The 13,193-nt window shown below is 41.0% G+C and overlaps 1 protein-coding gene across 3 annotated transcripts in view; it reads left to right on the top strand.

Moving 5' to 3' along the window:
- trappc8 (trafficking protein particle complex subunit 8) overlaps nucleotides 1-13,193 on the top strand; it is a 34,988-nt gene that overhangs the window by 8,636 nt on the left and 13,159 nt on the right. For all 3 annotated transcript variants that reach the window (XM_067512316.1, XM_067512317.1, XM_067512314.1), the window contains exons 2-13: nucleotides 3,166-3,375; nucleotides 4,487-4,576; nucleotides 4,868-5,042; nucleotides 5,670-5,823; nucleotides 6,144-6,240; nucleotides 7,420-7,682; nucleotides 7,938-8,053; nucleotides 8,164-8,314; nucleotides 10,924-11,024; nucleotides 11,332-11,437; nucleotides 11,627-11,758; nucleotides 12,911-13,135. In XM_067512316.1, the coding sequence (XP_067368417.1) occupies nucleotides 3,166-3,375; nucleotides 4,487-4,576; nucleotides 4,868-5,042; nucleotides 5,670-5,823; nucleotides 6,144-6,240; nucleotides 7,420-7,682; nucleotides 7,938-8,053; nucleotides 8,164-8,314; nucleotides 10,924-11,024; nucleotides 11,332-11,437; nucleotides 11,627-11,758; nucleotides 12,911-13,135 (1,820 nt within the window). The remainder of the gene's footprint in view (nucleotides 1-3,165; nucleotides 3,376-4,486; nucleotides 4,577-4,867; nucleotides 5,043-5,669; nucleotides 5,824-6,143; nucleotides 6,241-7,419; nucleotides 7,683-7,937; nucleotides 8,054-8,163; nucleotides 8,315-10,923; nucleotides 11,025-11,331; nucleotides 11,438-11,626; nucleotides 11,759-12,910; nucleotides 13,136-13,193) is intronic.

Genomic DNA, 13,193 nt, shown 5'->3' with positions numbered 1-13,193 from the left:
TTCACAGTTTCTCCTCTAAACATGTCCAAACCACCTCAATCTGGCCTCTCTGACTTTATCTCCAAAACATCTAACATGAGCTGTCCCTCTGATGTCCTCATTCCTGATCCTGTCCATCCTCGTCACTCCCAATAAGAACCTCAACATCTTAAGCTCTGCTACCTCCAGCTCTGCCTCCTGTCTTTTCTTCAGTGCCACTGTCTCTAAGCCGAACAACATCGCTGGTCTCACCACTGTCTTCAACACCTTTCCTTTCATTCTTGCCGATACTCTTTTATCACACAACACACCTGACACTTTTCTCCACCAGTTCCAACCTGCCTGCACTCGCCTCTTCACCTCTTTTCCACACTCTCCGTTGCTCTGAACCGTTGACTCTAAGTACTTAAAGTTCTGCACCTTCTTCACCTCTGCTCCCTGTAACCTCACCGTTCCACCTGGGTCCCTCTCAATGACACACATGTATTCTGTCTTGCTGTGGCTAAGCTTCATTCCTCTGTTTTCCAGAGCAGACCTCCACCTCTCTAGATTATCCTCCACCTGCTCCCTGCTCTCACTACAAATCACAATGTCATCGGCAAACATTATAGTCCATGGAGATTCCTGTCTAACCTCATCTGTCAATCTGTCCATCTCCAGAGCAAACAAGAAGGGGCTCAGAGCCGATCCTTGATGCAGACCCACCTCCACCTTGAACCCCTCTGTCACACCTACAGCACCTCACCACTGTCTTACAGCTCTCATACATGTCCTGCACCACTCTAACATACTTCTCTGCCACTCCAGACGTCCTCATACACACACAGCTCCTCTCTCGGCACCCTGTCATAGTCTTTATCTAGATCTACGAAGACACAATGCTACTCACTATGACCCTCTCTGTACTTCTCCATCAGCATCCTCAAATCCTGCATCTGTTTTACTCTTTCTAGGCATGAAACCATATTGCTGCTCACAAATGTTCACCTCTGCCCTTAGCCGAGCTTCCACTACTCTTTCCCACAACTTCATTGTGTGGCTCATCAGCTTTATTCCTCTGTAGTTGCCACAGCTCTGCACATCTGCCTTGTTCTTAAAAATTGGCACCAGTACACTTCTCCTCCAGTCCTCAGCATCCTCTCACTCTCCAAGATCTTGTTAAACAAACTAGTCAGAAACTCTACTGCCATCTCTCCTAGACACTTCCATACCTCCATAGGTATGTCTTTCCGCTCTTCATCCTCTTCAACGTCCTCCTCACTTCACTCTTACTAATCTTGGATACTTCCTGCTCCACACCAGTCACCTCTTCTACTCTTCGTTCCCTTTCATTTTACTCATTCATCAACTCTTCAAAGTACTCCTTCCATCTTCCCATCACACTCCTGGCACCTGTCAATACATTTCCATCCTTATCTTTAATCACACTAACCTGCTGCACATCCTTCCCATCTCCATTTCTTTCTCTGGCCAACCTGTACAAATCCACCTCTCCCTCTTTAGTGTCCAACCTAGCATACAAGTCCTCATATGCTCTTTGTTCGACCTTTGCCACATCTACCTTCACCTTACGCTGTATCTCCCTGTACTCCTGTCTACTCTCATCAGTCCTCTCAGTGTCCCGCTTCTTCTTAGCTAACCTCTCTCTGTATACACTCCTGAACTTCCTCGTTCCACCCCAAGTCTCCTTGTCCGCTTTCCTCTTTCCAGATGACACACCAATTACCCTCCTACCTGTCTCCCTGATCAAATTAGCTGCAGTGGTCCAGTCATCTGGAAGCACCTCTAAACCACCCAGATTCTGTCTCAGCTTCTCCCTGAAAACTACACAACATTCTTCCTTTTTCAACTTCCACCACTTCGTCCTCTGCTCTGCCTTAGTCCTCTTCATCTTCCTCACGACCAGCATCATTTTACACACCACCAGCCTGTGTTGTCTGGCTACACTCTCCCCTACCAACACTTTACAGTCACTGATCTCTTTCAGATTACAGCGTCTACACCTGCTTCTACCTCCTCTCTTATATGTTACCCTTTGTTCCTGCCTCTTCTGAAAGAAAGTGTTCACTACAGCCATTTCAATCCTCTTTGCAAAGTCAACCACCATCTGACCTTCTGCAGTCCTGTCCTGAAGACCAAACCTGCCCATAACAGTCTCATCACCTCTGTTCCCTTCACCTACATGTCCATTGAAATCTGCACGAATCCCCACGCTCTCACCTCTGGGGATGCTCTGCATCACTTCATCTAACTCACTCCAGAATTTCTCCCTCTCTTTTAACTCACATCCTACCTGTGGGGCATAACCACTCACAACATTGAACATCACCCCTTCAACTTCCAGCTTCAGACTCATCAACCTGTCTGATACTTTTTACTTATAGAACATTCCATACAAACTCCTCTTTCAGGATAACTCCTACTCCATTTCTCTTTCTATCTGACCCATGAACAACTTGAACCCTGCTCCTAAGCTTCTAGCCTAGCTACCTTTCCACCTGGTCTCCTGGACACACAGTATGTCCACCTTCCTTCTCTGCATCATGTCGATCAACAAAACCACCAGCTGGTACTACGCAGTTTAGTTCTATGCAGTCAACATTAAACAATATTCAGAACTAATCACAGTAATTGTACACATGTTGTCATAATTAGGATAACAGACATTACATTTGCGTCATAAAAAATCCTCCATCTCCTCAAACGTGACACACTGTCTCTGTACAGTCAAACACAGTGAGACAAGATTGAGCACTGACAAACCTTCATTGAAACATGTTTGAAAAGGCTGCTGAGTGTATGTTGCTTTTATTTATATATGTGTGTGTGTGTATAAATAGATAAATAAATAAATAAATGTACTATTACCTTTTACAGGTGAATTCACAGGTTTACATCATGAGACCAAGATGACAATTGACAACTGAGTTATTGAAACACTGACAGTGTTATACCCAACACTGTTGTTAGCTTTTGTTTCAATAAAATGTTTGGGATGAAGAAATTAACTTTGCGTGCTACTTAATTGGCCTAATTTTAGTATATAATATTACTGTAGCATTGTAAATTTCACTAGAAAGTCAAATATCTCTTTTGTGGCTACTGTATTAGTGCAGTACCTGCACTTCAGTGCTACACATATTATCCTAAATGACTAAACATTGTGTACTTGTCCTTTTTCTTTAGGTCACATCAGGGACCCCAACAACCAGTTACAAGTTGTGAAAAACCTCCGCATTTGTGTGAACAATGTGATGACAAGCCCAAACACAGCGTCTGGTACCATGAGCCCTGCCCAGCGCACACTGCTTAATGAAGTGGTGTTATCCTGTCACCCACAAGAAGGTGCAGCGAGCAGTGTGATCACTGCAGGAGACTATCAGCTCAACTTCAGTGGTGAGGACTGATACAGAAATTTAAAGTTTCATTTGTATTTTATATTTTAGGATTTATGTGTTGTTTGGACAACATATAACAAAAAAAAAACACTACAAAGAAACCATGTTTTCTAAAAGCCAAGAAACAGGCCACAGCAAAAAAGTGTTGACTTCTACGAAAGGTATCCACAAAAACAAAATCACACAACATAAACTAACATTTTCCTCGACAGTCCTCGCCAGGTCCAGACCAAACATGCTGGACCATCTGATCCATGAAAATGTTTTTGTTTCACCTAACCATAGAATGTACTATCAGTATTTAATAGTTTTCTTTTCAATTTTGTGGCACTGTTTTTATTAGTTTACACACAATATATTTCTTTTTGTGTTTGTAGAAGCAGACTTGTATTACTGACTGCATGTCATCATGTCCTTCACGATTTCTGCTTAGTCCAAGCAGTTTCCCTAGATAATCCTTGCTGGAGTTGGAGGCATTTAGCTGATGAACAATTATACAGATATTGTAATATGGTATGATTGATTTAAAAAAAATAATTTACAGGCGTCAACATTGCAGGACTGTACAAGCCCCTTTAAAACATGAACTGGAATTCTGACCTTCTCCTAGCTTTGTCCAGAGGGTATGTTTGTGAGAACACAATGTATCAGTGACATGATCCCAATATTATCTGAACTTTATCCTTTGAGCTTCTAAGTGCAATGTCTGTATTATGTGCATAAGCTTGTTTGTGCAGTATGCTGCCCTGTCCTGAATTGTCGAGAGGAGTTAATGCGATCGAATTGGTGTTTTGATTACATTTTTATCCCTTAACTGCCATTATCGATCAGTTAAATTTTTTATTTTTTTTTAGATGCACAGCTCCAATGTGCCTAAAATAAAACACTGTTTCTCTAGTTTTATATCATGTTTTATATCATGTTGTCAAATTAACAACAATTACAATTTCCTGTTGTATATGCTAGTCATTTGTGTACCTTTCAGTGTATTTATAACATGTTCAAAAACTTTACTGGGGAAAAATTCTTGGATGCCTTAAACTATTAGGCTAACGTATTGAACCATGTGGGTTGTTGGATGAAATCCTTTATTTCATTATGTTTTCCAGCAACCACACCCTGGTTTGAGGTCTACAGGGAGACTTTCCTGCAGTCAATGCCTGCCTCCGACCATGAGTTCCTCAATCACTACCTCGCCTGTATCCTTCCAACAACATAAAGTTCTAACCAAGAAACATATTTATGTTGTGGTTAGGTCATTTTTAAATAAAATTCCAGTTAGGGAAAGGTTGTCCACATGTCCACGGTGTAGTTTTTGACCAGCGTTCCGATTCACTAGTAACTGGGCCTTCCACATCCAGGTGTATTTATACTACAATCCTTGTGTGTGTGTGTGTGTGTGTGTGTGTGTGTGTGTGTGTGTGTGTGTGTGTATCACAATATTCAATATCCAATATATTGATTTGTCCTTGACTTTGTGACCATGCAAGGCCTTCTTGTGGTGTCCTCCACAGAGGCAGTGCCTGTTGAGCAGTTCCTTAAGCTTTCCCAGGAGCAGCACAGAATTCAGCACAGTGGAGAATACACTATCCCCAAGTGGTTTATCCCTAACACACTCAAGTACTATGTGTTACTACATGACATGAGTGAGGGGGATGAACAGAGGTACTGAAACAAAGCTTACTAATTACACTGGGGTTCACAAATCTGACACTACATTGAAAGTCTGATATTTTTATGTAAACCTGCAAATAATTGTAAAGCTTGATAACACTGAAGTCTGACACCAAAGATAAAGAAGAAATATTAAACTTCTGCATTAACCCAAGCTAATTTTTTTTACATTGACCATGATAATTCCTTTGGTCACATCTCTTTAAATTCAATCCCTTTCATGTTATTAGATGGCACTAAGGACTGTGTGAGCCTTCAAATTAAAGGTGACCATTAGTGGTTTCAGAAGTTAAGAAGCAGTTGATTTGGTCCTGTTTTCACTTTTAAGAAGTATTTTAGACTCTACTACTCTTCATGGCTTTAATCTTGCTGATTGGAGTCAGCAACTTATTTGTCAGTAATAAAATTGGATTTCTAGAGAGAGTATGGAAAAACGATTTGAAGATGTCTTATGCCTCCTCAAACTTTGAGCCCAACTGTACAGTCGGTTGTATAGTCTTTTTGTGCTGCTTCTCATTTTAAAATGGTATCAAATGTTTGTAAAGAAAATACTGACATCTTGCATTAGTTGTCATTAGAGTTTTGATGGGCGTAACGTATTGTGTCCTTCCTCTCTAGAGCCGATACAGTGTATGAGGATATGAAACAGAGATATGGTCCTCAGGGCTGCTATCTGTTGAAAGTGAACTCTCGCAATTTCTCAACTGAAGACGATGAACAAATTCCAGATCCATGGAGCCAATACCTGCATAGGACTAACCTGCTTAACCAGGTAACACTGTAGCTTCGTCCGCTGGCATTAGCTACAGTAATTTTCATCTTTGGGAACAAAACCCAAATCAAAATCCACAAGCCAATGGGTCAGGACTACTAAAGAGCGATTGGCAAGCCTAAAAGTCCACCTCAAAAGTGTGTTACTGATAGAATACATCCAGTGATGGTAATTGAAACATGAAAACGTCTTTGTTTACAACCAATAACTATGTATCATGGGTGTAATGGTGAGTTAGTTTAAGAGCATAACACAAATCAGCCAGAGGTTTAGTCTCGTGTAACTAAACATTTTTGTTTACATAATATTTCTTATTGCAGGAAATACTCAGTGATGTTGCTTCATCTACAAACAGTGGTGCTGTTAATAACAGTGTCAGTGCAGCTGAAGACGAACTCCAACACACAACAGAGAAAGGTCAGCCCAATTAACATCTTTAAAAGTATTTACACCATTTCACTTTTTGCAGACTTTGTTGTATGGTAATCTACAATTCAGAAGGATTACATATGTTTTCAGATTCAGCATGATTCACCTTATGTTTCTCCAGCTGTTTATCTGGTTTGTGCACATACTACAGCTAATTAGCACTTGCTCAAGCACAGCCAAGAGAGAGAGAAAAGGAGATTGCACACGAGAAAAGACACGGGTTAACTAATGCTGACTTCCATCAGTTAAGAGACCTTTGACACGGAGTGCAATGTGTGCGCTTAAAGTTTGCAAGTAGTTTTTGTGTACACATTGGATGACAACTAGAGGAACATGCAGTTTTTGCTGGGCATGTTGATAATTTGTTTGCCACAAACATTCAGCTAGTTTATTAATGTGGGTTGTATGGTAGTGTGATTTTAGATACTGTTGCTGCTGTAGGTCACCAACCCTCTGAGTCCTCATTTAGTCACAACTAACTTAATGCTTATGTGTTTTCGTTGAGGTTCATAGTAGAATATCCTGCGATATATTAGTTGGATCTATTCTTTTTGTATTTGCTAGTATTACTCCAAAGGCAGTGTGCATATTTGAAGTTCAGTCTTTTGTTACTTTCTAAAAGAAAACTGAAGACTCATGTTTTCATATTATTTTGCCAGAATGATTGACTATAACTTCAGTTTCCAGTGGATCTACACTCAGTAACTATAATGAATACATAAACATTTGTACTGTAGACCTCAATTGTCATAATCCCCAGCTTACTAACAAAAGTACTGTAGGTTCACAGCAATCTCTGCTTCATTTAAAATGCTAAGGATGCGTGTCTACATACACAAATGTACACCATAGTGATAGAACGAACAGTGTGGGTTTCAATGTGAATGTCATTGTTTTCTTGGCCATGCTATCACAAACATTACCAATTTTATTTGACCTGATTCAAATAAATCTCCATCACTTTTCTAGCCCCACAACACCAAAACTACATACACATGGTCAGTGTCTGTGTAGTGAATATAAATTAAATTTATACTGTGTAACAAGCAATACATCACATTTTTTCTCAAATCATCTGATTTACCTGCACGTGGTTGTTTGGTTACTTTAAAACTCTGATAAAGAAATTGTTGTTGGTAAGTTTGGTGGTACACTTTTTCCTATCAGGTGAAATGTCCAACAGCCTGGAAAGCCATCCACTCCAGCTGAACACAGCAAGCAGCGCAGGCACCCTGCACAGATTAAGTTCTCTGAACGCTGAACTGAAGAAAGGAACAAAAGAAGCAGAGAACCTAGTAGGAGGTTCAGGAAGCCATGGTTCATGCCTAACCCTGAATGACCATGATCGCATCAGGCAGTTCATCCAAGAGTTTACCTTCAGAGGCTTGCTGCCACACATAGAGAAGAACATCAGACAACTTAATGACCAGGTAAGACTTCAAGCCTTGACCCTCAATGTAATATGAAAGATTTAGTTATAAATGAACAATGTAAACACATGTAACACTTTGACAAAAGTTAAAATGTGTTCAATTTAAGTAGCAATAAATTTTTAGACCAAAGTGTTTGAACTCTGAGGTTCATGAACTGTGAGGAGTTGAGGAGCTGGGAGACATTCAGCTCAGCTAGACTGTTACACCCCTCAGCATCAGCTTTAAGCACATGATCTGCTCCTTTGTCCACAGCTAGTCTCCAGGAAGGGTTTGAGTCGATCACTGTTCACTGCAACCAAGAAATGGTTTGGTGGAGGCAAAGTTCCAGAGAAGAGCATTAGTGAACCAAAGAGCACATGTGGCCTTCTGTAAGTTACCGAGCACTACAGCTTCATCATGAAACTTAAGTAGTTCTGATTAACGTTGTGTGACACATAAATACTATTGCTAGTTTGACGTTTCATGTCTGTATTGTCAGATATCCACCAGAAGCCCCTGAGTTGCAGATCAGGAAGATGGCTGATCTGTGCTTCCTGGTTCAGCACTACGAACTAGCCTACAGCTGTTACCACACTGCCAAGAAGGACTTTCTCTCAGACCAGGCCATGCTATATGCTGCTGGTGCACTGGTAAGAACACACACACTCATATACATCTATCCCTTTGTCTTGATAATGACTTATTCTTGTCCTTTCAGCCAAACCCATGTGCCTCCATCTAACCCTATTCTCTGCATCCTCTTCTCTCACACCAGCTAATTTTATGTCCTCTCTCACTACATCCCAAAATCTCCTCTTTGGTCTTCCTCTAGACCTCCTGCCTGGCAGCTCCAACCTCAGCATCCTTCTACCGATATATTCACAGTTTCTTCTCTGAACATGTCCAAACCACCTCAATCTGGCCTCTCTGACTTTATCTCCAAAACATCTAACATGAGCTGTCCCTCTGATGTCCTCATTCCTGATCCTGTCCATCCTCCTCACTCCCAAAGAGAACCTCAACATCTTAAGCTCTGGTACCTCCAGCTTTGCCTCGTGTCTTTTCTTCAGTGCCACTGTCTCTAAGCCGAACAACATCGCTGGTCTCACCACCGTCTTGAACACCTTTCCTTTCATTCTCGCTGATACTCTTTTATCACACAACACACCTGACACTTTTCTCCACCTGTTCCAACCTGCTTGCACTCGCCTCTTCACCTCTTTTCCACACTCTCCGTTGCTCTGAACCGTTTACTCTAAGTACTTAAAGTTCTGCACCTTCTTCACCTCTGCTCCCTGTAACCTCACCGTTCCACCTGGGTCCCTCTCTTTCACACACTTACAAATACATGTATTCTGTCTTGCTGCGGCTAAGCTTCATTCCTCTGTTTTCCAAAACAGACATCCACCTCTCTAGATTTTCCTCCACCTGCTCCCTGCTCTCACTACAAATCTCAATGTCATCTGCAAACATCATAGTCCATGGAGATTCCTGTCTAACCTCATCTGTCAGCCTGTCCATCACCAGAGCAAATAAGAAGGGGCTCAGAGCCGATCCTTGATGCAGACCAACCTCCACCTTGAACCCCTCTGTCACACCTACAGCACCTCACCATGGTCTTACTGCTTTCATACATGTTCTGCACCACTCTAACATACTTCTCTGCCACTTCAGACGTCCTCATACAATACCACAGCTCCTCTCTCGGCACCCTGTCATATGCTTTCTCTAAATCTACAAAGACACAATGCAACTCCCTCTGACCCTCTCTGTACTTCTCCATCAGCATCCTCAAAGCAAATACTGCATCTGTTGGACTCTTTCTAGGCATGAAACCATATTCCTCTTTTCTTTTCGGCAGTTCCCTTTCAGGGGACGCCATAGCAAATCATGTGCTTCCATCCAACTCTATCCTTTGCATCCTCTTCTCTCACACCAACTAACTTCACGTCTTCTGTCACTACATCCATAAATCTCCTCTTTGGTGTTCCTCTAGACCTCCTGCCTTGCAGCTCCAACCTGTGTTGTCTAGCTACTCTCTCCCTCTCTCTCTACTTTGCAGTCACTGATCTCTTACACTGTCGGCTTAAGATGTAGTCTACCTGAGTGCTTCTCCCTCCGCTCTTATATGTCATCCTATGTTCCTGCCTCTTCTGGAAGAAAGTGTTCACTACAGCCATTTCCATCCTCTTTATAAAGTGAACCACCATGTCTCCATCACATTCTCATCACCTCTTTTCTCTTCACCTACATGTCCATTGAAATCTGCACCAATCACCACTCTCTCACCTCTGGGGATGCTCTGCATCACTTAATCTAACTCATTCCAGAATTTCTCCTTCTCTTCTAACTGACATCCTACCTGTGGGGCATAACCACTAACAACATTGAACATCAGATCTTCAATTTCCAGCTTCAGACTCATCAACCTGTCTGATACTCTTTTCACCTCTAGAACATTCCTTACCAACTCCTCTTTCAGAATAACTCCTACTCCATTTCTCTTTCCATCTGACCCATGGTAGAACAACTTGAACTCTGCTCCTAAGCTTCTAGCCTTTCTACCTTTCCACCTGGTCTCCTGGACACACAGTATGTCCACCTTCCTTCTCTGCATCATGTCAACCAACTCTCTATCCTTCCCTGTCATAGTCCCAACATTCACAGTCCCTACTGTCAGTCCTACATTTTTAGCTGTCCTCTTCTCTCTCTGTCTACGAACATACCTTCCTCCTCTCTTTCTTCGTCTTTATAATGACTGTGAGCATTTATTCTCCAACTTAGCTGCATTAAGTAGGTCTGGCATGAGCAGCATTGCCTTTCATGAAGGCAATAATGCTCATAATTTTCAGCTGTTATGATCACTTGTTTTATAATCATATATTTCATTTCTACTCCTTTGGTTAGCTGTGCTTCTAGCTGTCCATGCCTATATCCATATATGCATGCAAAGATGAAAAACAAAATTTCGAATCAAAATAACTGTGTGGAAGGCTGTTACGTTGCATTTTAAATCCAACGCCAAATATGATAGTGCATACCAGTGATGAAATTGGCAAAGCTACTTACAGGTGAACAACAAGGGCACAAGCACATTAACAATACAAAGTGTATTCAAAAATCTCACAATTTTAGTTTGCTTTTGGCCAAGATTATACTGGGCAGTGGTGTTTTATTGCTTATCAGTTGGAAGATTCTTGATTCTCTTCTTCTTCATTCCTTGATTATGTCTGTCTGTGTTCTTTCCATTCTTCTGTAGGAAATGGCTGCAGTTTCAGCCTTTCTACAAACTGGTGCTCCTAGACCCTATCCAGCACACTACATGGACACTGCAATACAGACATACAGAGATGTCTGCAAGTATGTCCTAATTATTATTTTTACAATTGAAAGTGGGGCAGCACGGGCAATATTGGGGCTAACTGCTCTTGCAGTGTACCTTGTTAAAACACTTATGTTATAAACACTAAATACTAATATTTCGGACCTATTTTCTTAAATAAGATAAAACGTTTTGTTCGATACTCATTGTGACACCAGTTGTGGGGCACAATGCTATCTGTTCAGAAGTTTGTTTTGCATCTATGGTATTTGTCAATGTTTTTACTTTGATCCAAAATGTCAAAATTTTTCTTCTGACAGAACCTCTTCTTCCTGTCCTTTGCAGGAACATGGTGCTGGCTGAGCGCTGCGCCTTACTCAGTGCTGAGATACTCAAAAGTCAGGGAAAATACTCAGACGCTGCAACTCTCCTGATTAAGATGACCAGTGAGGTGAGAAAACCCTTACCATTTTTAGTTCTGCCCGACTCCAAAAACAGAACTGCCCCAGATTCACTGCCCATATCCATGAAAGTAGGAAAAAAATGACACCACAATCCAGTAGATCTCATACACTAAAAAAATGTGACAATTGTGTAGGCATGTGTAATATTAATGTGGGAACTTAATCTTTTTGTCCAGGACTCTGACCTGCGCAGTGCTCTGCTTTTGGAACAGGCTGCCCACTGCTTTATTAATATGCGCAACCCCATGGTGCGCAAGTTTGCCTTCCATATGATCCTGGCTGGTCATCGTTTTAGCAAAGCAGGACAGGTAAGGCTTTCAGCCATCACTGATCCATGTGGTCCAACGTAACATAGGGGTGTCATTTATAACTGTTGCATACACACAAAGCAGGGCTGGAAACACCCCAATTTTTAACGGAAATTGGTGTGTGCACATGCAAAGAATGCGAAATGCTCATAAATATTGATAGTGATATCAATGTGTGCCCAGTGCCCTTTCCTCATACACTACTTACAGAAAGTTGGGGATATTCAACTTTCGAGTGAAATTTAAGGAAAGTCTAAAAAGTTCATGCTACAGTGATATTAACAGAAGCTAAGAACAATGGTGTGTATACCACAACCAAAAAATCTGGAAAAAAAACCAAAATGGTCTTGTGATATCAAAATGTGAAAAGCATGATGAAGAGGACTGTTTAAATACGCATTTTCATTGAACCAGAACATTTAGTTGTCGATTCACGGATTAGACATGATCCATGAATTACGTTGTGATTTTTGCAGTTAATCACCTTGTTAGAGAACAACATGTTATGGAATAAGCACTGAAACATTAAAAAGTTGGACAAGTGCATTCAAAAGTTTGGAGAAGGTCAAAATAAGGTTATAGTGCATTTTAGGTGCATTCTGAAATTTCACCCAAAAGTTGAATATCTGTAACTTTTTTTGAGTAGCGTATGTTTGCAAAAGGCCCCAGTTCTGTACTGAATCTGTGTTATGTCTTTATTCTGCATTTACAATGTCAGTTTTATTTGGTGCTTTCAATTTTGTGACCTTGCCCTCAGTATTACTGGTTAAATGAAAATAGAGATAGGAATGTTATCAGTTGAAATATTGTTTAACTTTGTCATTTCTCTTTCACTTTCCGGACTTGTAATCCTTTTTATGAAATTTAAAAGGGCTAAACACTTGCTCTTGCTGGCATTATCAATGAGGCCATGGGAAAAAGCCAGAATAGGGCATTGTCAAGTTTTGGTGGTTTAATATTTTTTGTAATTTGCTAAATTGGTAATGGTTATGGAACTCATATGTAATATGGTAGGCTATTTCATGTAGTTTGTACTGGGTATATTTAATAATAAATGAAATAAATGGACATCACATGTTTCAGGTGATACTTCTCTAATACTGAGTTGTCTTTATATCCTGTATGCTTTCTCCTGGCTGTGTCTTTATGTAGAGGAGGCATGCACTGCGCTGTTACTGCCAGGCCATGCAAGTGTACAAAGAGAGGGGCTGGTCTCTGGCAGAGGACCATATCAACTTTACAATTGGTCGTCAGTCCTTCACACTACAAAAACTGGGGGACGCTGTAATAGCTTTCAGACAGATCTTGACTAATGGCAGCAGGCAGACCGCCACACAGCAGGGTGCCTTTCTCAGAGAATATTTATATGTTTACAAGGTAACTAGAGTTTGAAATTGCATTTGTATGCTGAAACACTTACTTTGCAGAGTTATCT

Source organism: Channa argus, chromosome 8 (genome assembly GCF_033026475.1).
Source record: "Channa argus isolate prfri chromosome 8, Channa argus male v1.0, whole genome shotgun sequence".
In the NCBI taxonomy this organism is placed as follows: Eukaryota; Metazoa; Chordata; class Actinopteri; order Anabantiformes; family Channidae; genus Channa; species Channa argus.
The sequence above is the reverse complement of the archived record's forward strand: the minus strand, read 5'-3'. Positions and strand labels throughout refer to the sequence as shown.